This window comes from Lethenteron reissneri, chromosome 26 (genome assembly GCF_015708825.2).
Source record: "Lethenteron reissneri isolate LAM-NWPU_2019-01 chromosome 26, ASM1570882v1, whole genome shotgun sequence".
NCBI lineage: Eukaryota > Metazoa > Chordata > Hyperoartia > Petromyzontiformes > Petromyzontidae > Lethenteron > Lethenteron reissneri.
Window position 1 is genome coordinate 6,480,213 of NC_083804.1, and position 16,132 is coordinate 6,496,344.

At 44.9% G+C, this 16,132-nt stretch overlaps 1 protein-coding gene across 4 annotated transcripts in view; it reads right to left on the reverse strand.

Annotated features, from left to right (window-relative positions):
- Positions 1-16,132, reverse strand: part of LOC133347558 (cytohesin-1) — a 63,576-nt gene that overhangs the window by 35,642 nt on the left and 11,802 nt on the right. Inside the window, exon 2 of one of the 4 annotated variants that reach the window (XM_061559928.1) lies at positions 10,096-10,439. The exons of 1 other annotated variant lie outside the window; for it this stretch is intronic. In XM_061559928.1, coding sequence (XP_061415912.1) covers positions 10,096-10,351 — 256 coding nt within the window. In that variant the 5' untranslated portion in view covers positions 10,352-10,439. Of the gene's footprint in view, positions 1-4,092; positions 4,261-10,095; positions 10,717-16,132 lie in introns of those variants that run through there. 2 more of the 4 variants (XM_061559927.1, XM_061559929.1) reach the window with 2 other exon arrangements.

The window sequence follows — 16,132 nt, forward strand, 5'->3', positions numbered from 1 at the left end:
CGGTGGATCGACGCTTACACTCACCGTGATCGAACGGCCCAGTGATGGAAAGGTGCGTGGGAGAAATCGGATCATTTTTTAAGTTGTTGCAAGCAATTTGCTAATGGGAACCTTGCAGCCACTCGAAGGAACTACAGTGCACCACGATGTAGAGTATATTAAAAAATATAATCTTGAATTAAATCACACCCCCCCCCCCTCCCAATTCAAGATCGTCACAGTTGCTTATCAATCTGTCCAGGGAGGGGAGTGAAGAATGCTCAATCTGATGACATTATCAACCGCAGCCAAGAACCTCAGAGTGCATTCCTTTCATTCCAATGTTTTATCAGTATTTTAATGACCTTTCAAGCCCCCCCGTTCGAACATCGCAAGAGACTTGGAATGCAGCAGCAGCACACGCAGACCAGTGATACCAGAAATAATGGAACAGGAAAAAACAAACACAAACACACCAAAGGGCTCTCCCAAAAGGCCAGTTTACACCACTGTGGAACACTGAACTGAACGAGAAAGGGTTTTTGTTCCTCATGCTAATGAGATATGACAGCCACGCTGGAATGCATGAAATGCATCTCCATTTAACCACAGGCATTTAAAAAGCCAATTGTACAATGTGTGCATGCGTGAAGGAATGTGCGGCTGACACAGCCCTGCCCGCGTTATGCAGACTGGATCTGTGGCCCGCTGAGAGGTAGCCGGGGCAGAGAGCCAGATCTGCTGCCGGGCGAACGCAGCACATGGCAACGGCGGGAGCTCAATCTGCAGCCCTGGCATTAAACGAAGAAAGCCGGCTGCTGGGTGCGTCATCCACGGTCGGACGTGATCTCATCCACTGCTGGACCAAGGCCTCCTAAAGCCTGTCCCGCCATCTCTCACAGTCCCGCGATGCAACAAGCCGTCGAGGTCCGATTTAAAAAATGGCTCCATCCCCACGGTGGATATCCTCTTGGGCGTGTTCCTTCCTTTGGGCTGCCACTCTGTCATTAGTCTTCGCCAATGGCCATCGTTCCTTCGAGCCGTGGATGTGCTCTGCCCAACAAGCTCTTTTTGCTTTCCTTTGCAGTCAATATCATTGCACAAACTTGCGAACGTTCTCGAATCTAATCTAGAGTTCCTCTTTTCGTCTCTCAGTGGAGAACAATTCCCAGTATGCGACTCTATGCTGGTTTGGGTACTTTTTAGCTTTTGTTCCATTTTCTTTGTCCATGACAATTATCCCTGAAACTACTTTAGCCACAAGCCATCAATGTGAACTTTTACATTGAAGCATTTTGTTCGGGCGGCTAGCCTACGGTCGACTCTGCCCGAACGCATCGGAATACAGTAACAACCGAACTACCACATATCTCAACCCAGACCAATTAACCGCTCCACACCCAGTGCTTGGGTGTACCTGCCATATGACACAGATGTGGAGGTATCCAACCTTTTCACACATATTTGCCGATAACTCCGTCCCCAGCAAGTGTGACAAACACGCTACGCTGTTACTGTACCAAAGTATTGAACGGCATTACAATTCTTGATTTAAAGCTTTCGTGACTGCAATGATTCATATTCTTGGTTCTTTCGGTAAAGTCACGTAGAAGGGAAATAATAAAGTAATAAAAATATTAAACAATAAAAATTATCACGACGTTTCGACTGCAACACAAGCAATCATCATCAGGTGCGAAATCCACAGAAAGAAAATTTACAATTGTCACCAGAAATATTGACTTCAGCTGCAGTTAAAAGTACACGCACATGTAGAACGGTGAGCACAATAGCTCATTACGGGAACCAACGTAATTCCTGGACAAACGAGGGGAACCTGATTTTTTTTGGACTAACCGTACCGCCAGCATGGTGACTGAAAACCGGTAGAGGAAGTCCGATGCGCAGTGTGCAGTCTATGATTTAGTTCAGCCTTCCGCTCATGTTTGCCAACCGTTAACCTCATATGGACCATTTATTTTGGCCCTGACAGGAATTGCAGTTGGTCAAGATTAACTTGCGATCAGTGGACGGTGCCTTCGACGAAGAAAAAAAGCCCCTTTGTCAATATACTGCTGGATGAAGGTCGCCCCCACCCCCCATGCCGTGTTGGTCAATGAGGGGTTATTTCTCCAGGCCGGTCAGTGTGGGCTGCTGCAGAGGGGACGGCGGGGGCACATGACTGATTTGGATATCACTCCCTACTGATGATATCAGTCACGAGCCATTTGCCAGGAATCAAACCGAGGTTGTCTCTGGATTAATCGTGTAATATGCTAACCATTGCAGCAGCAGTGCTCCCCCCCACCCACTCCCACTGGTCCACCCATAACGCAAATCAATAAGCTCGATCAAGAAACTGACCAAGAGGAAGACAAATTGTGTGCCTGGGAACAGCAGCAGCAGCAACGACCGACTACATATCATCGGAGTGAATAAAAGTTCCTAGAGCTCGCAACATCCGTCTTCTTGGAAGACAAATTACAAGTGCAATTTTGCGGTCGTGGGAGTTAGGTTAATAACACTACTCGGCCAAAACGATCAAGCGAGGCTGGCTGCCAAGAAACATGGGCGATCACAAAAACAACACAAAGCCGCAGAAGTCTTGAAAATCACAAGCTCGCAACAACACCGCACTCAATGACTATCATGGAGCTGGCATGTTCGTTAACAGAAAATGCAAATTTCCACAATACACGTTTACAACCTTGAGTAAATTAATTGTTGCTGCCAGTAAAACACCCCATTTTTGATGGAAAGTCACGTGAAAAAATGTGTTAGTCAGCAAAATTCAATATTCAAATCTGTAAATCGCGAAAAATACCCATCCTAACAGTAAAAACAGTGCAGGACGGAAAACCACAATGAACTTTTTATGGAACTGCCCATGGTTTTTGCATAAGTTGCGCAAATGGTCAGTGCTCTCACACATTTGCGTGTGCTGTTTGAAATAGAATACATGTAAACCTTCATGTACTCAATAATGTTATGGGTACTTCTCAGTCACATACCCAGTAAGATTTGGATTTATTAATACTAGGATCTAGTACTTTATGTTCAGCCACAAATAAACTCACTTCACTGGATCTTAAAAGAATGAGATGTTTTGCGATGAAATGAGTATGGTAGTCACAATTGAGGGGGCACGATTAGATTTGTACTATATTGTAATGAATGTAGTGGCCTCCCTATGTTGGTAACAGGGGTCACGTGAACCCAAAATATACAAGGTATACAACTCTTTAATATACCCGATTCCGTATCATCATCCCGAAGGACAATTTAGCTTTCCATTCTTAAATTCAGCTAGGTATTGAACATGCAATAAATAAATGCAGAAAACACAGAAGTACAGCGATATAGAATTTACTGATCATATCAGCAGCCACACATTTACACTTATTCGATAAACTTGGCACTAAATAAATTAAATTAGTGCACCAATATTCTGAAAATCCCACGTGGTCTCCATTGCCAAGTTTTTACAAACGTATTAGCTTGTGAAAGTAATTACACGATAGATTACTACTATTCCCACCATGACCATTGGGGACTTTAATTTGCATAACGTAGCTCCAGAACGGAGCACGACATACAGCATTAGCCGAGCTTTCAGAATGTATTCGCAATTGCTGTTGGCAGCGTTTTCACTAAAACGTTAAACATAAAAGCTCAAAAGACTACTGTACAAGGAAAATTACGTTACCCCACAATTAAATGAAAATGCTTTCTATGCCATGAATAAGCACACCACAGTACCATTGAAGACATAACAAATGTTTGATACCAAGTGTCTCTCTGTTTAAACGAATGTTGGCTGCTGCTCACCCGCAGTGGTGTTCTCAGCAGGTCGTGGAAATTCCACATTCCTATGGCAGGGGATGGTCTATCATTTGAACTAAATTTTGACTTCTCACAAAGTGGTACTAATTGCAACAGACTTCTATGGAACATGAACAGAGCAGATCCCGGCCAGCCAAACAATACAGTCTTCGCGCACACACGCACAGCAGAGTAAACATGCCGCAAGCATAGTTCAGAACAGAGGGTGGTCTACACCAATTACTTAAATTCACGACACAGTCATTACACAATGCGACTCCGAGTGCTTACCATTCTCCTCCATCACTGGACACAACAACGACTGAAAGCTCATCTCGCACAGCTTGGATACGGCAGCTCTGGACGGGGTCTTGGCCGCTTTCTTGGACATCGCTGTGAGCAGCAGGCTCTATCGCAAGCACCCCGGCGCTCAATGCGCAGGCACGCTCTGCTAGCTTTGCAGAAGGGGAAAGAGTGACAATCCTTCCGTCCCAACGCAAGCGACTGCCGTCTAAGGTCTCTGGCTGGCAAGACTGCCGAGCGGTGTTCCCCGATGACAGCTCCCCAACTTCTTATTCTTTAAAATCTCCTCGGCACACGGCTCACCTGACGAACGCGCAACGCACACACCGCTCCGTGCGCACAGCGCGCTTATTATTTTGTTTAGAACGCTCAAATCAGCAACGGCTCGCCGAGGCCAGACAGCTCCTAGCCGGGAAGTGCGGCGAACGCAGAAGGAAGCTCACGCACTCGCTTGCTAATCGTGAAACTGCTGTAATGAGAAAGCCTTAATCCTCCAAGCTGTGTCGAGCGAGGTCCAGCGGTTGGTTCTCTCTCTCTCTCTCAAGCCCATAGCAGCAATGTCATAAACAACTAAATTAAGCAGAGAGCAAATGGAACGCAGCACTGTGACACCAACCTAAATGGAAATTATGACGCCATTCATAAGCTGCTTTTGCGGCGAGCAGACTGGAGAAGAGGGGGCAATTGACAGGGTCTTTTTGTTCCCTTCCAGCTGGTGATGTGCTGTGTAAACATCTCACGGATCAAATCTGGAGTGGCTCCGATATACAACCCGTGTGCACCATTGGGCTGGAAACAGAGCGATGATTATGTGAGACATTAAGAAGGCGTACACTGCTTTGGACAGTCACGATTACCACGTGTCTCTTTCTGCACGCGAGTTGTCAGCGGCACTACCGTACTGTAGACGTGCAGTCAACAAAGCACTTGTGCGAGAGGCATTCGCGATTGTGCTGCGTAGCCCTCCCATGAGTCCTCGGGTTGTACCGCGCGTTGTTCAGCAACGATGTCCCCATGTTCTTGGTTCTTTCGGTAAAGCCACGTAGAAGGGAAATAATAAAATAATAAAAACGAAACATAAGATTACATTCTTACTACGTTTTGGCCACAACGCAATTTTTTTTTCCTTCTACGTGACTTTAACGAAAGAACCAAGAACATGAATCCATGCAGTCAGGAAAGCTTTAAATCGAAAAAGATGTCCCCATGCTTCTTTTTTTTTCTTCTCCACGTGCTGGGAGCTTCTTTCGTCAGACATCCTTTCGAACAAGACTAAATTTATAAAGCACATTTCTTTAAAACTTCCTTTTTGTGTTTAGTTTGTTGTTCTTCGTCCCCCCGGCACATCCGATTGGCACGGCTGGCTATGTACCGTGGGAGAGTAGTTCAACATACACACAACCCCCGAAAGCACATCGGAGGCTTGTACAATAATAAGTAATATTTGTAAAAACTTTTTTAAAAACACGCTTTAATGAAATGTACCGTACTAGTAATAGAAAAACTCCACGACTCCAAGAAGTGGCCCCAAAGCTTGCCATAACGCAAGGGGACCGTGATCAATTAAGCCAACGTCAGTTGAGTGGGGACAATTAGACCCAAGCCGAAACATAACATATAAAAAAGATTGTTGATTTTTTTTTATGATAGAATATGGTATTGTCATCAGTATGACATAAGTATACCAAGTTTGCAGTCGATACCACATTGGGAAGTGGGTTAAACTTGAGTTACAAGATTTGAGGATACAACAACAGAGTGGGTTAATAAAAAAGCGTGTAAATAACCCTTCGCCAAACCCAAAATTACCTTCTGTTTTACTATACTCTTTTAGTTCTAAGTGATGCGTTGTATGCCATATTTAAAAAAAACATCACAGTAAAACAAATTTTTTTTATCACTAATAGTTCATTGTTGATCTATCAATTCCCTTTAATGGAGAAGTGAAATAGCCAGTTAGCTATGACGAGTTTCAAATGCTCAATCTACCCACACACCACAACATCTGCAACACTGTACAGAGGCAGTGTAAACGTGAAACGCCAGAAGGTGCAATACAGTTCCGTGCGCATTTACATTAAAACGAAGCCTTCACGCGCACGCTTTCAGGTCATATAATTGGTTATGCGGACTACAAGCCAGGAAAGAACTAAAGGACTGTTTATGTTCTTTGAAAATCCTCACCGACAAATTCCTCAGTAAACCACATTTGCAGAAGTCGGTTCGCGAAAACACGCAGGTTTTCAATTCTCACAGATGCGGGACAGCATTGTTCCTCGTTAGAAATCGACCTGTACATTCCATTCCCATCACACAACGCAGATCTCAAAATCCACGCGACCACTGGGATGACCCCATGACTCTTTGTATACGTGACTTTACCGAAAGAACCAAGAAGATGAATCCCTGCAGTCACGAAAGCTTTAAATCGAAATCCAGGCAAGGTAGTTAACATCCCCCAACATTGGCGCCTTCGCACGCTCAAATTGAATTTCTTCGGGTTGCACCGCGTGTTCTACGCGATGTTCACGGGGAGCGGTAGCTCCCAGGATCTGGAGCGAAACGTCGGACATTGTGCAGAACAACGACTCGCGATAACGACCCCGAAAACGCACCGCCAGAGCCATGCAGCAGCAGCACAAATTGTGAAAACCCCAACGTGCAAGGATTTTTACTCCTGGCAATCCCTCGGAATGATCGCCGTCTCCTCTGAGAGATGCGGCAGAAAATATGCACAACAATACGCGTCCTGTTGGTTGTGCAACACAATAGAATGCACAGTAAGCACACATGACACGTCCCAACAAAAACCCTGAAACCGTACGCCCTACATTTAGAAATACGTACAGTGCCGTGTCTGCACATCTGCATTAAAGGCTCGAAGCTCCGGTTTCAGACAGGCATGGAAATCAACTTTAATTGGAATTCATTTTTTGGCTCGTTAAGTTAGCTCTGTGGTCAGGCTTGTTAGTAAGGTGGACAATTGAGATTAACTGGGTCAAGGAAGCCCATCCATTTACATCAGCTGTAATGCGCGGTGGGAAGAACTGCTGACTTTGGCGGTTGTAAAAACTTGGCATGGATTCCCACACACATGCCACGTTCATGAGTACACATTTGACAACGAATCTATTACAACCCACCAGGAGGACATCCCAGGATTGGGAGCATCACAGGGTGATGTTCTTTCGTTCAAGGAGGGGGGGGGCAGGTGAGAAGTTTGATGGCAGCATTTTGGATTATATGGAGTTTGGAGATGAGGAATTTTAGAAGGCAGTAGAGGAGAGAGCTGAAATAGTAGAGTTTGAAAGTGATGAAGGCATGGATGAAAGTCTTAGTAGTGGCTGGAGGAGTGTTCGTTCACTCATTTTCAGAGGGGGGCCCACTTTTGCCATTAAGACATCAGTGTGAGGGCTGCCACACATTTGAAACCATTGGGGTTTGACAGCATGATGGGGTGTTTTCACATTTGCGTATTGTGGGGAGTCGCACTAAAGGCCACCAGGGGCTGCCAGTGGCCCACGGGCCTTGCAACGAAGAACATTGGGCTAGTGAGGAAGTGGCAGATGTTGCACAGACATAGGTATGAGGACCTGCAGAGTTGGTATCCATGACAACGCCAATGGCTTTCGCACATTCTTTGCCAGCGTGATGTCAGTTTGGGAGGTTCAGGCTCAAAACGAGGCTCTTTTGCTTCGAGTGGATATTTTTCCGATGAGGAATACTTGTGGTTTGTGGCAACAAGTAGCTGGAAGTTCCGGGTTATCATGCTGAAAGTGACCAAATCCACAAAAATGCCGACAGAACACTTTTTTCTTGAAGTGGCATTGTTTTTTCCGCACCATCTCACTTATTTACGCAAATGCTTTGCTTGTGTTTCTCACTCAAGCTGTGCTCTCCCACGCTGCTCTCTCCCCACACAGCTTGCCGTCTTCAAAATTGTTTGCCTTTAAAAACTCATGCCCGTTCCCGATGCACTTCCGCAATCGAAACAGCCATCTGTAGGTCTGCGTAGCTGCGCACCCCAACTCGCCATTGGGAGAAGCGGCTAGCAGCAGAATTCTATTCTTGCGAATGATGGCAGCAATATGGTCAGGAGCTAAATGGTCAATGTCGAGATCCGGTGAAGGAGCGCAGACTTAGTTGGTTTACTATACGGCCCATCGGTTGCGTTGCTTGGCCACAATCGCACTGGGACTTAAATTTTTACCAACCATGCGATGATTATGGAGCGCGTTGCCATCTCCGTGGTGGTGGCACTGGTGGCAGATGGTAGGGCTCTGCCCCACCAGTTCTGCGCCGTGGCATGATGCCGCCAAACATCGACATTCATCACCACCTTCCTTGGCATTCACACACACGGCTGGCGGTTCGCACTACTATATGGAACTGTCACGGATCTTATACCGCCGCTGCACAATTCTGGGTACGAATTCCAATTACCAGCTTTAATGTTGCAATGATACTGCAACGCCGTAGGTATGTGCGCCGAGCAACAACCTTTATTTAGGCAGTCCTCAAGATGCACATTTAGGTTCCTTATAAATTCAAATGATATTTGACTGTTTAAGCAATTTCATTATGTACGTATCCATCCTCTGCCTTGTGACAAAGTACACGTGAGTAGCCCATGTGGATGTATCGTATGTATGCACGTTGAACTTTTAACACCGTACGTAGCCAACCGTGATAATCGGAGGTGGGTAAATTACTGAAATGGGAACTTCACTAGTGTTGGTAGACGTTCATATTTTGAATGTACTTTACAGAACACTTCAGTAGACCTCTACGAAGAGCATGTTAGTGCTATGCTACATTATTATTTAAACAAGGTTAAAGTGTCCACGTGCTCCAGTGAGCAATGGGCAGTGCTCATCTCCACTGGCTGCTTTAAGCCAGTGGTTGAAATGCCACATGTCCATCATACCACAACCTCCGTTGACGTCCAAACAAAGTGATAGTTCATTTTACCGGGCTTAGTCCGAATTAGAATTTGAAAGCTTTCGGAGTGCGGAGTCTGACACTTGCCACATTGTTACCCATTTAGAACAATGCTGTATTGTGTCCCTGTGTTACGGGATTGTTACTTATTAATAGGGGTGGAACGATTCATGCCCAAGTGGCGATTCGAGGTTCGATTCACGAATCCACATTCTTTTTTGTTTTGTGCCCATTGTGGGTGAATTGTACCACCTCTATTGGATGCAACGATCACTGTAAATAATTATATACAGCATAAAAATATTTAAAAAATTATGTAGACTATCAATCAAGGAACTATGACTATATAAAAAATATTGTAGATTACCGGTACTCGATGCATCATTACACCCCTATTTCCAACAGTACTGTCCACAGCGCATTGCTATTACGGGACTGGATTACTTTATTGGACCACAGCTGGTCAGTGTGGGTTGGTGAAGGTGAGGAGTGCAGATGTGAGATGTGGGTACAGAGAAGTACACCACCACAACGGATTTTTTGCTGCACTGCCCTCTGATGTCCATCCCAGATCCGATCAAGCCCCATGACAACATGTCCCGTGCATGGTGGTGGGTCATCCACAAACAATATCCAGGCTCAAAATCTGCTTAGCTTCTGAGATCTGATAAGATCGGGGTGCATTCTGGACGATTTATCCGTCCGTATGTACTGCTACGGTGCTATATTATTTAAACGTCGAAGAGATGACATTTCACGAGTAAATACGCACAGTTAACCTTCACACGGCACAACAGCTTCTCGTGCTTATCATTATTATTTTAAAAAGGTCCACATGCTCCAACAAAAAATACCCGACGACTGGAACGGGTCCGACGAAGTTGACATCACAACAAACACTGCCATTTCGTCGCCGACCCTCGCCCCCTTCACTATCGCACCTCCTTTATACGTAGATCTCACCTTTTCCGATAGTGTAATGAATGTCGTCCTTCCCAGGGATATGCCCCCAATGTTTTTGCACCAAATGACAGAGTCAACCCGACTCACCATCGCCAACTCCGCACCCTTCTTCCTCGTCGCCACAAGCGTCGTCGTAGAACCCCGACCTCCTCTTCTCCTCCTTGATGAAGGTGCGCACGGACAGCCGGTTGAGACAGCCGCTCAGTCGCGGGTTTATCGACTCGTCCCAGGAGGGGGACACGAGGAGGCTGGAGCTCGGGTCACCGATCCCGGAGGACACGGAGCTCACGTCGGACCCCTCCATGTCCCAGTAGCCGTCGTCCGCGGCGGCGGAGACGCTCATCGCGATCGGAACGACCAACCACCGGCGGGACGCCTCGAATCAAACTCACGGTGGCGAGCGGCAGCGACGATGGCTGGGTAGAGCCAGACTGCCATAAAAAGGTGGGCAAATATACATTCCAATTCCAAACAACTGGAGGACGTGTGGCCGAGACACGAGTTAACGATTAACCGTGTCTCGCGTAAGTTACATCCAAGTTCACGGACACCTTTGCGGTTGTGCGATTTAGATTCCAATTACAAATTTAATGCCATCGGGTATTTAAATGTTCACGCGATTCAGACGCTGCCCATCTCTGACCGTGTCATCCAAGAAGCCAGTGCGAAGCGCGTCGCTCAAGAGGACACATCTGCAAAGGTGCTGACGCACATGGGGGGGGGGGGGGGTGGTGAATGTCTCGGGCCACGCCTCGGCGTTCCTTGCCTACGGTGGGTGTCCACTGTCCAGTAAAACTTTTCGTTATTGCCAACGCACATGCGAGAGAGGCGTGGGTGTGGAGTTAATGATGATCACCATGTGGTTGGTCCGGTTCAACCTGTACACCGCCCCCCCCCTACACTAATTCCACCTCCCAACTCGCAGTTGCAATGCCGCCCCAGGGTTGCGCGTGGCAGCATGAGTTACAGGAGTTACAGCTCTCCAGGAAGGGACCCCCCCCACTCCCCTAAGCTGTTATTGTTGTGCCCTTTATCACGAGGCAATAATAATGATACCACGAGCCCATTGATCCTAATGTGTGGCAGAGACAGAGTGTTAATGCCCAGATGTTCCAGAGTTATGGGTTTCTGCCCACTCCCTACCCCGGAAAGCCAGGACTTTAAACTTCAACACAACAACATGACTGACTGTACCGTATATAAATGTACTTTGTTGGCCCAATCAGAGAGACTAGTTTTAATATACATTCTGAATAGAGGACTATGTTCAGGCATTCATCAAATATGCAACTTTCTCTGGAATACTACATTTAAGAATGTTATCAACACATTCATCCATAACGTACCTGCCATGAAGGTAACATGAGTGGTACTTTGACGAATGGGTAAATTTGATCACTTAGAATGTTTACATTTCACGCATCTATTAATTTCTCACCCGATATTGAATCATACCGATTGTCCTTCTGATATATAAAGTACTGCACACAAACACAAGAGTTTACATACTGCAGTACCACGCAGAAGAGTTACACTGCTCTCATCTGTCATGCCGCTTACCCGTGGCGTGAAACCAAGCCACGATTGGGCCCATCAGCGGCTGCGTCAACCTCTTGCCCTTCGTGTTCGACGAGCAGACAATAGCCGACGATCGCCGTTGCCGCCATCAGCAAAAATAATGGTGCTGGTTATGAATTAAGACGATGATGGCGATGACAATCATTGAACCGATGATAATATATAAACGATGGGAACTACAAATCGTAATCGACGATCTTCCCTGTTGCCTCTGCTACTAGTCAATGCCACTTGGGGTGTCAATAACAACGGCGTCGCGATGACAGATCTTGATAATGATGATAACTTGATCGTCATTGACGCCATCACACCACCATCGTCTGCCAACCGCTGACATTGCCACCACACCTCCAAAGGACACACGGTGACACTTTATAGCCTTCGGGCACCGGGTCATGAGTTAACGAGACGGGATGAAACCTTGCCCACCCCCGTTATTCATTGCATCCGATTCCAGAAATGTGTGTTATAAATAGTGCGTATTATTATTACCGCGCAATAACATCACTGTTTTTATCTGCAATCTCTGAACAGAGAAGGCAGAGTCTAAAAAAAAGTTGAGTTTTTTTTGGATCACATATTCAGAGGAAAACTTATCTTAGCAACGCATTTACTTATCTAGGACACAGTTCCACCCCATTGTCATCGGTAATAGGAGTTCCAATATACCCTGAACATAACATTATGCAGCTTTTGGTAAGATAAAGAGGGGTATTGCAGAATGTATTAAATCCATTATCTTACAAGTAATATAACTTTGATGGCAAGTGTAGAGTACTACCACCATGAGCTCCCCTCGACTACACATTTGATCAATCAAAATTTGCTGCGCGTTTTATTTCATTTTTAATAAAAATAAATATTCTGAGATACCTTACAGTATACGAAAATTGTTCATACATCTTCCGCATGAAACTCAAACTGCCAGTGCTGCATTAAACCACCAAACCACACACACACACACACTGCTCATGCACCATATTCTAAAATGGAAAATTCTTTACGGAAAAGCCACATCTTGAAGCCTGGATTAAAACCAGACTTACGGAAGATTGGTGCGACAGATATATTAATGGTGGAAGGAACCACAAACTTCACCACGGCTAGTCAGAGCACTTATCAGATGGACCTGTCAGAAGTCAACCCAGCCATGGGTTCTTATACAACCGCTACGTGCACAGTTCTCGTCCTTGATTTAGTCCAATTTGGGGCTGGGAGTGGTGGTGCGTGCCTGTAATCCAGCACTCCGGACACAAGGACCTGTAGCCCACGTATAGAGATTATTATCTACTTTACACCCAACACGTGCGGAGCTGCTAGATGAAGTTCAAGTTCATTTATTAGGTATAGCCCTGTGAGCCATTCGGCTCTTGAATCGGGTGCAACCGCAACAAACAGGAACAAGCTAAGAAGAGTCCAAGGGACTGCCGTGCCCATGATGACATATATTTGTGATGGGTTTCGCAAGCCATGCACACGCAAGCACGTAAGCATTGGTTCATTGGGCAAAACGGGAAGTGCTGGTTTTATGCTGTACCTACAAATGCCCACAATGTCTCCTCCACCAGAAGGTGCTACACACACCCTTGGGACACCGGATTTCATAACTGCTACCCCAGCCAATATTGTTTAGTTAAATGCCTGATTAATTCCTAGGCGTTATACGGGGAGTGGGGATAAAGGTTTATAAATAAGCACTTTAAGGGAAGGGGTTGGCAGATCACGATGTATATCTTGACACTCATTCATCATTGTGGAGAATTATCCCATTGTATCTGTGGGTTTCCTAAAATAACTCTCGTTTCCTCCCACAGGCATTAGACTCACAAAGGATATGACCAAACATTCCAATGTGAAAAAGAGCGAGGCTTTCCAGAAAGATAAAAAAGATGTGTAAAGATGCATGGATTCATCAATTAATATTGATCTTAATGGTCATGATAGATGCATTGAATCGTGCATGCGAAAATCCATCATTCACAGTGTATGCCAATGAGATGTAAATAAGCAGAGAAACGTGACCGGACAAAGTTTTATTTAAATGTATTTGTTTAAGATTTTTTTTTCCATGAGTCAAGTTGCTATTATGGAAAAATAATGAAAATCTACTGTGACCCACCGTTAAAGTTCAGTCGTGAATGCAATGCTCTTTAGAAGAAATAAAGATAAGAATATTGGCACACAAAATTCCAAGATTAACAAAAAGGGAATTTAGGATATTTGGAGAGGTCGGGGACTATTGAAGGCTGTATTACACTTGTATGGAACTCGTATAGGCTCCAAACTCAAAGGATTTCAAGACTTGCCATCTTCCTTTAGCCATTATCCATTGTCGCGTATTTTACTTTCATATCCTCCCCAGTCCCTCGTGGTCCATACCCACGTGCTTCCTTGCGTGATGCTCTCCACAATCTGCCCTTGTCTCCTTCCTTTCTTCCCATCCACATTCTGAGCCCAAGGAACTCAAGTGGCCAGTGAAAACAAAGCTGGCATTTGTGTGCATTTCTGTAAAGGGCCCTTTATTAGCAAGCCGATCCCCCTGGATGTGACGGCAATTGACTAAGGCCACGCACGATAATTAGGATTACAGCGAATTGTTGGACCCTATCTTACATTTCTGTTTTTCTCAGCTGCGCTTTACCACCTCACTGCAGACAAAGATTCCATTGCAAGCAAAGTCATAACTGCCCGAACCAATAATGGATTCTTTATAATATATTCATGTATTGCAGTACTCCAATAGTTCCCCCTGCCCTATTGTGATGTGATTAATCATCGCAATGCTAGGTCATATTTTGGGTCAGAAGTCTATTCTTGTTTTTCGGTTGTGAATGTCGCAGCCTCCAGTGACGTCAGGTCAGGTGAACGTGTCACATGGACACCACACAAATGGAAAATACGGGAATCCATTTTCACATGCACGGCTCAATGCACGAATTGTAAAGCAAAATGTTTTTGATACGAGTGTTAAACAACACACCGTCACAGCCCAAATGTCTCGCAAATATACATTATATATTACAGGCAAAAGATATGCTGTATGTCGTCATAATCAGACATGCTCATTTCACTGCTGGATGAAGGTCGCCACCACCTATTATGATCCTGTGATGTAACAATCCACTTTGCACATGCACACAAACACATTTCATCGCTCCATCTCCTCGGTCGTCTACTCTAGAAAAAGTTCCATTCCTTGGTTGTACGTATTACAATACAGCGCCGAATATAAAGCATCATTTAGAGCGATGCAATGTTTATATATATATTTAAACAAGGAATGATATTTCACATTTATTACTAAACACTGGGCAGAAATCATTACTGCCGCATGGCATCAGGTGGACATTGCAGTTTAAATAACCTTCAGTGAAAGTGTAAAATAAACCGAGGTGTCCAATTACACACTTGCTATCACTACCGGTACAGTATTGTATGGTACAGTATTCATGAAGGTCTGCGTTGTATGAAAACAAGGTGAATTACTCACAACACTGCATGGTAAAGAAAGGCATATGTTTATTGAGGGATCTCATGGTGCAAAGCGGTAAATAAAATCCTAGATGAGATCAAACATAGAGGGCTTGGAACACGTTGTATAATGAATGGGATATTAAATTAAATATGAAAATAAGCTGGGAAACGTTTTCCAAAAAAATGAAATGCTTTTCTGTTTCGTGGCCACTTCTGACACTGTTTGCTGTTTAATGCGTTTTTCTTTTAGAGTAGCCTCCCAATTATAACTCTGTAATTGGATGCAATTTGTCATATTTGTCACGTGTAGCTTATGCATTTATTTGGGGGGAAAGGAGTTTTTTTTTTTACAATCGAAAGTGTAAATTTTCTAAATAACGATTTATGAATATTTGGCACTTAACGGTATTTGAATGAAATTTGTTTACATTTTGAAACCTGGAACTGTAAATGTGAATCCTAAACAAGAACATACACTATTACAGCAGTTAAAGAAGAGCAGTAGACGATTTATCTATGCGCTAACGAATACGGTCAGTGACCCCTTAGTCAGTGGTGTAAATTCCACATTGCTATGGCGGGGATAAATCTACCCAAACCCAACAGCCACTGCGATCATATTTGCCACTGAAAAAAAAGGCACTGCAATTCTCTACATTCGGGTCACAATGAACAAGAACAAAAACTTATTTCGTAGTACTTTACTTCCTTTCACACCCCCCCCCCCCCCCCGTAACATCTGTACACATTTAAATTTCATGCCATGGCTGTCTCTCTTCCAAATAATAACTCGCTGCTGCCAACTGCTGTCCGACCGCGCGATGTTTTCACACGAGCAGCGCAAGCGGAGTTCAACAGCTGCAATTAGAGCTTGAGACAAAAAAAAAACCCCAACAACGGGGAAAACACACCAAAGTTTTGGCAACGAGTCTGCTGGCGCTACACAACACGCCAACCCGGAGGTCTTCGGCGCTTTCCAACCACCACTGACACACGCGCACACACAAAGATCCCCCGTGTAGCCTGTAAGTGTTGGAGGCAAGTGCTGTTAGCGAGCACCTACCAAGAACCT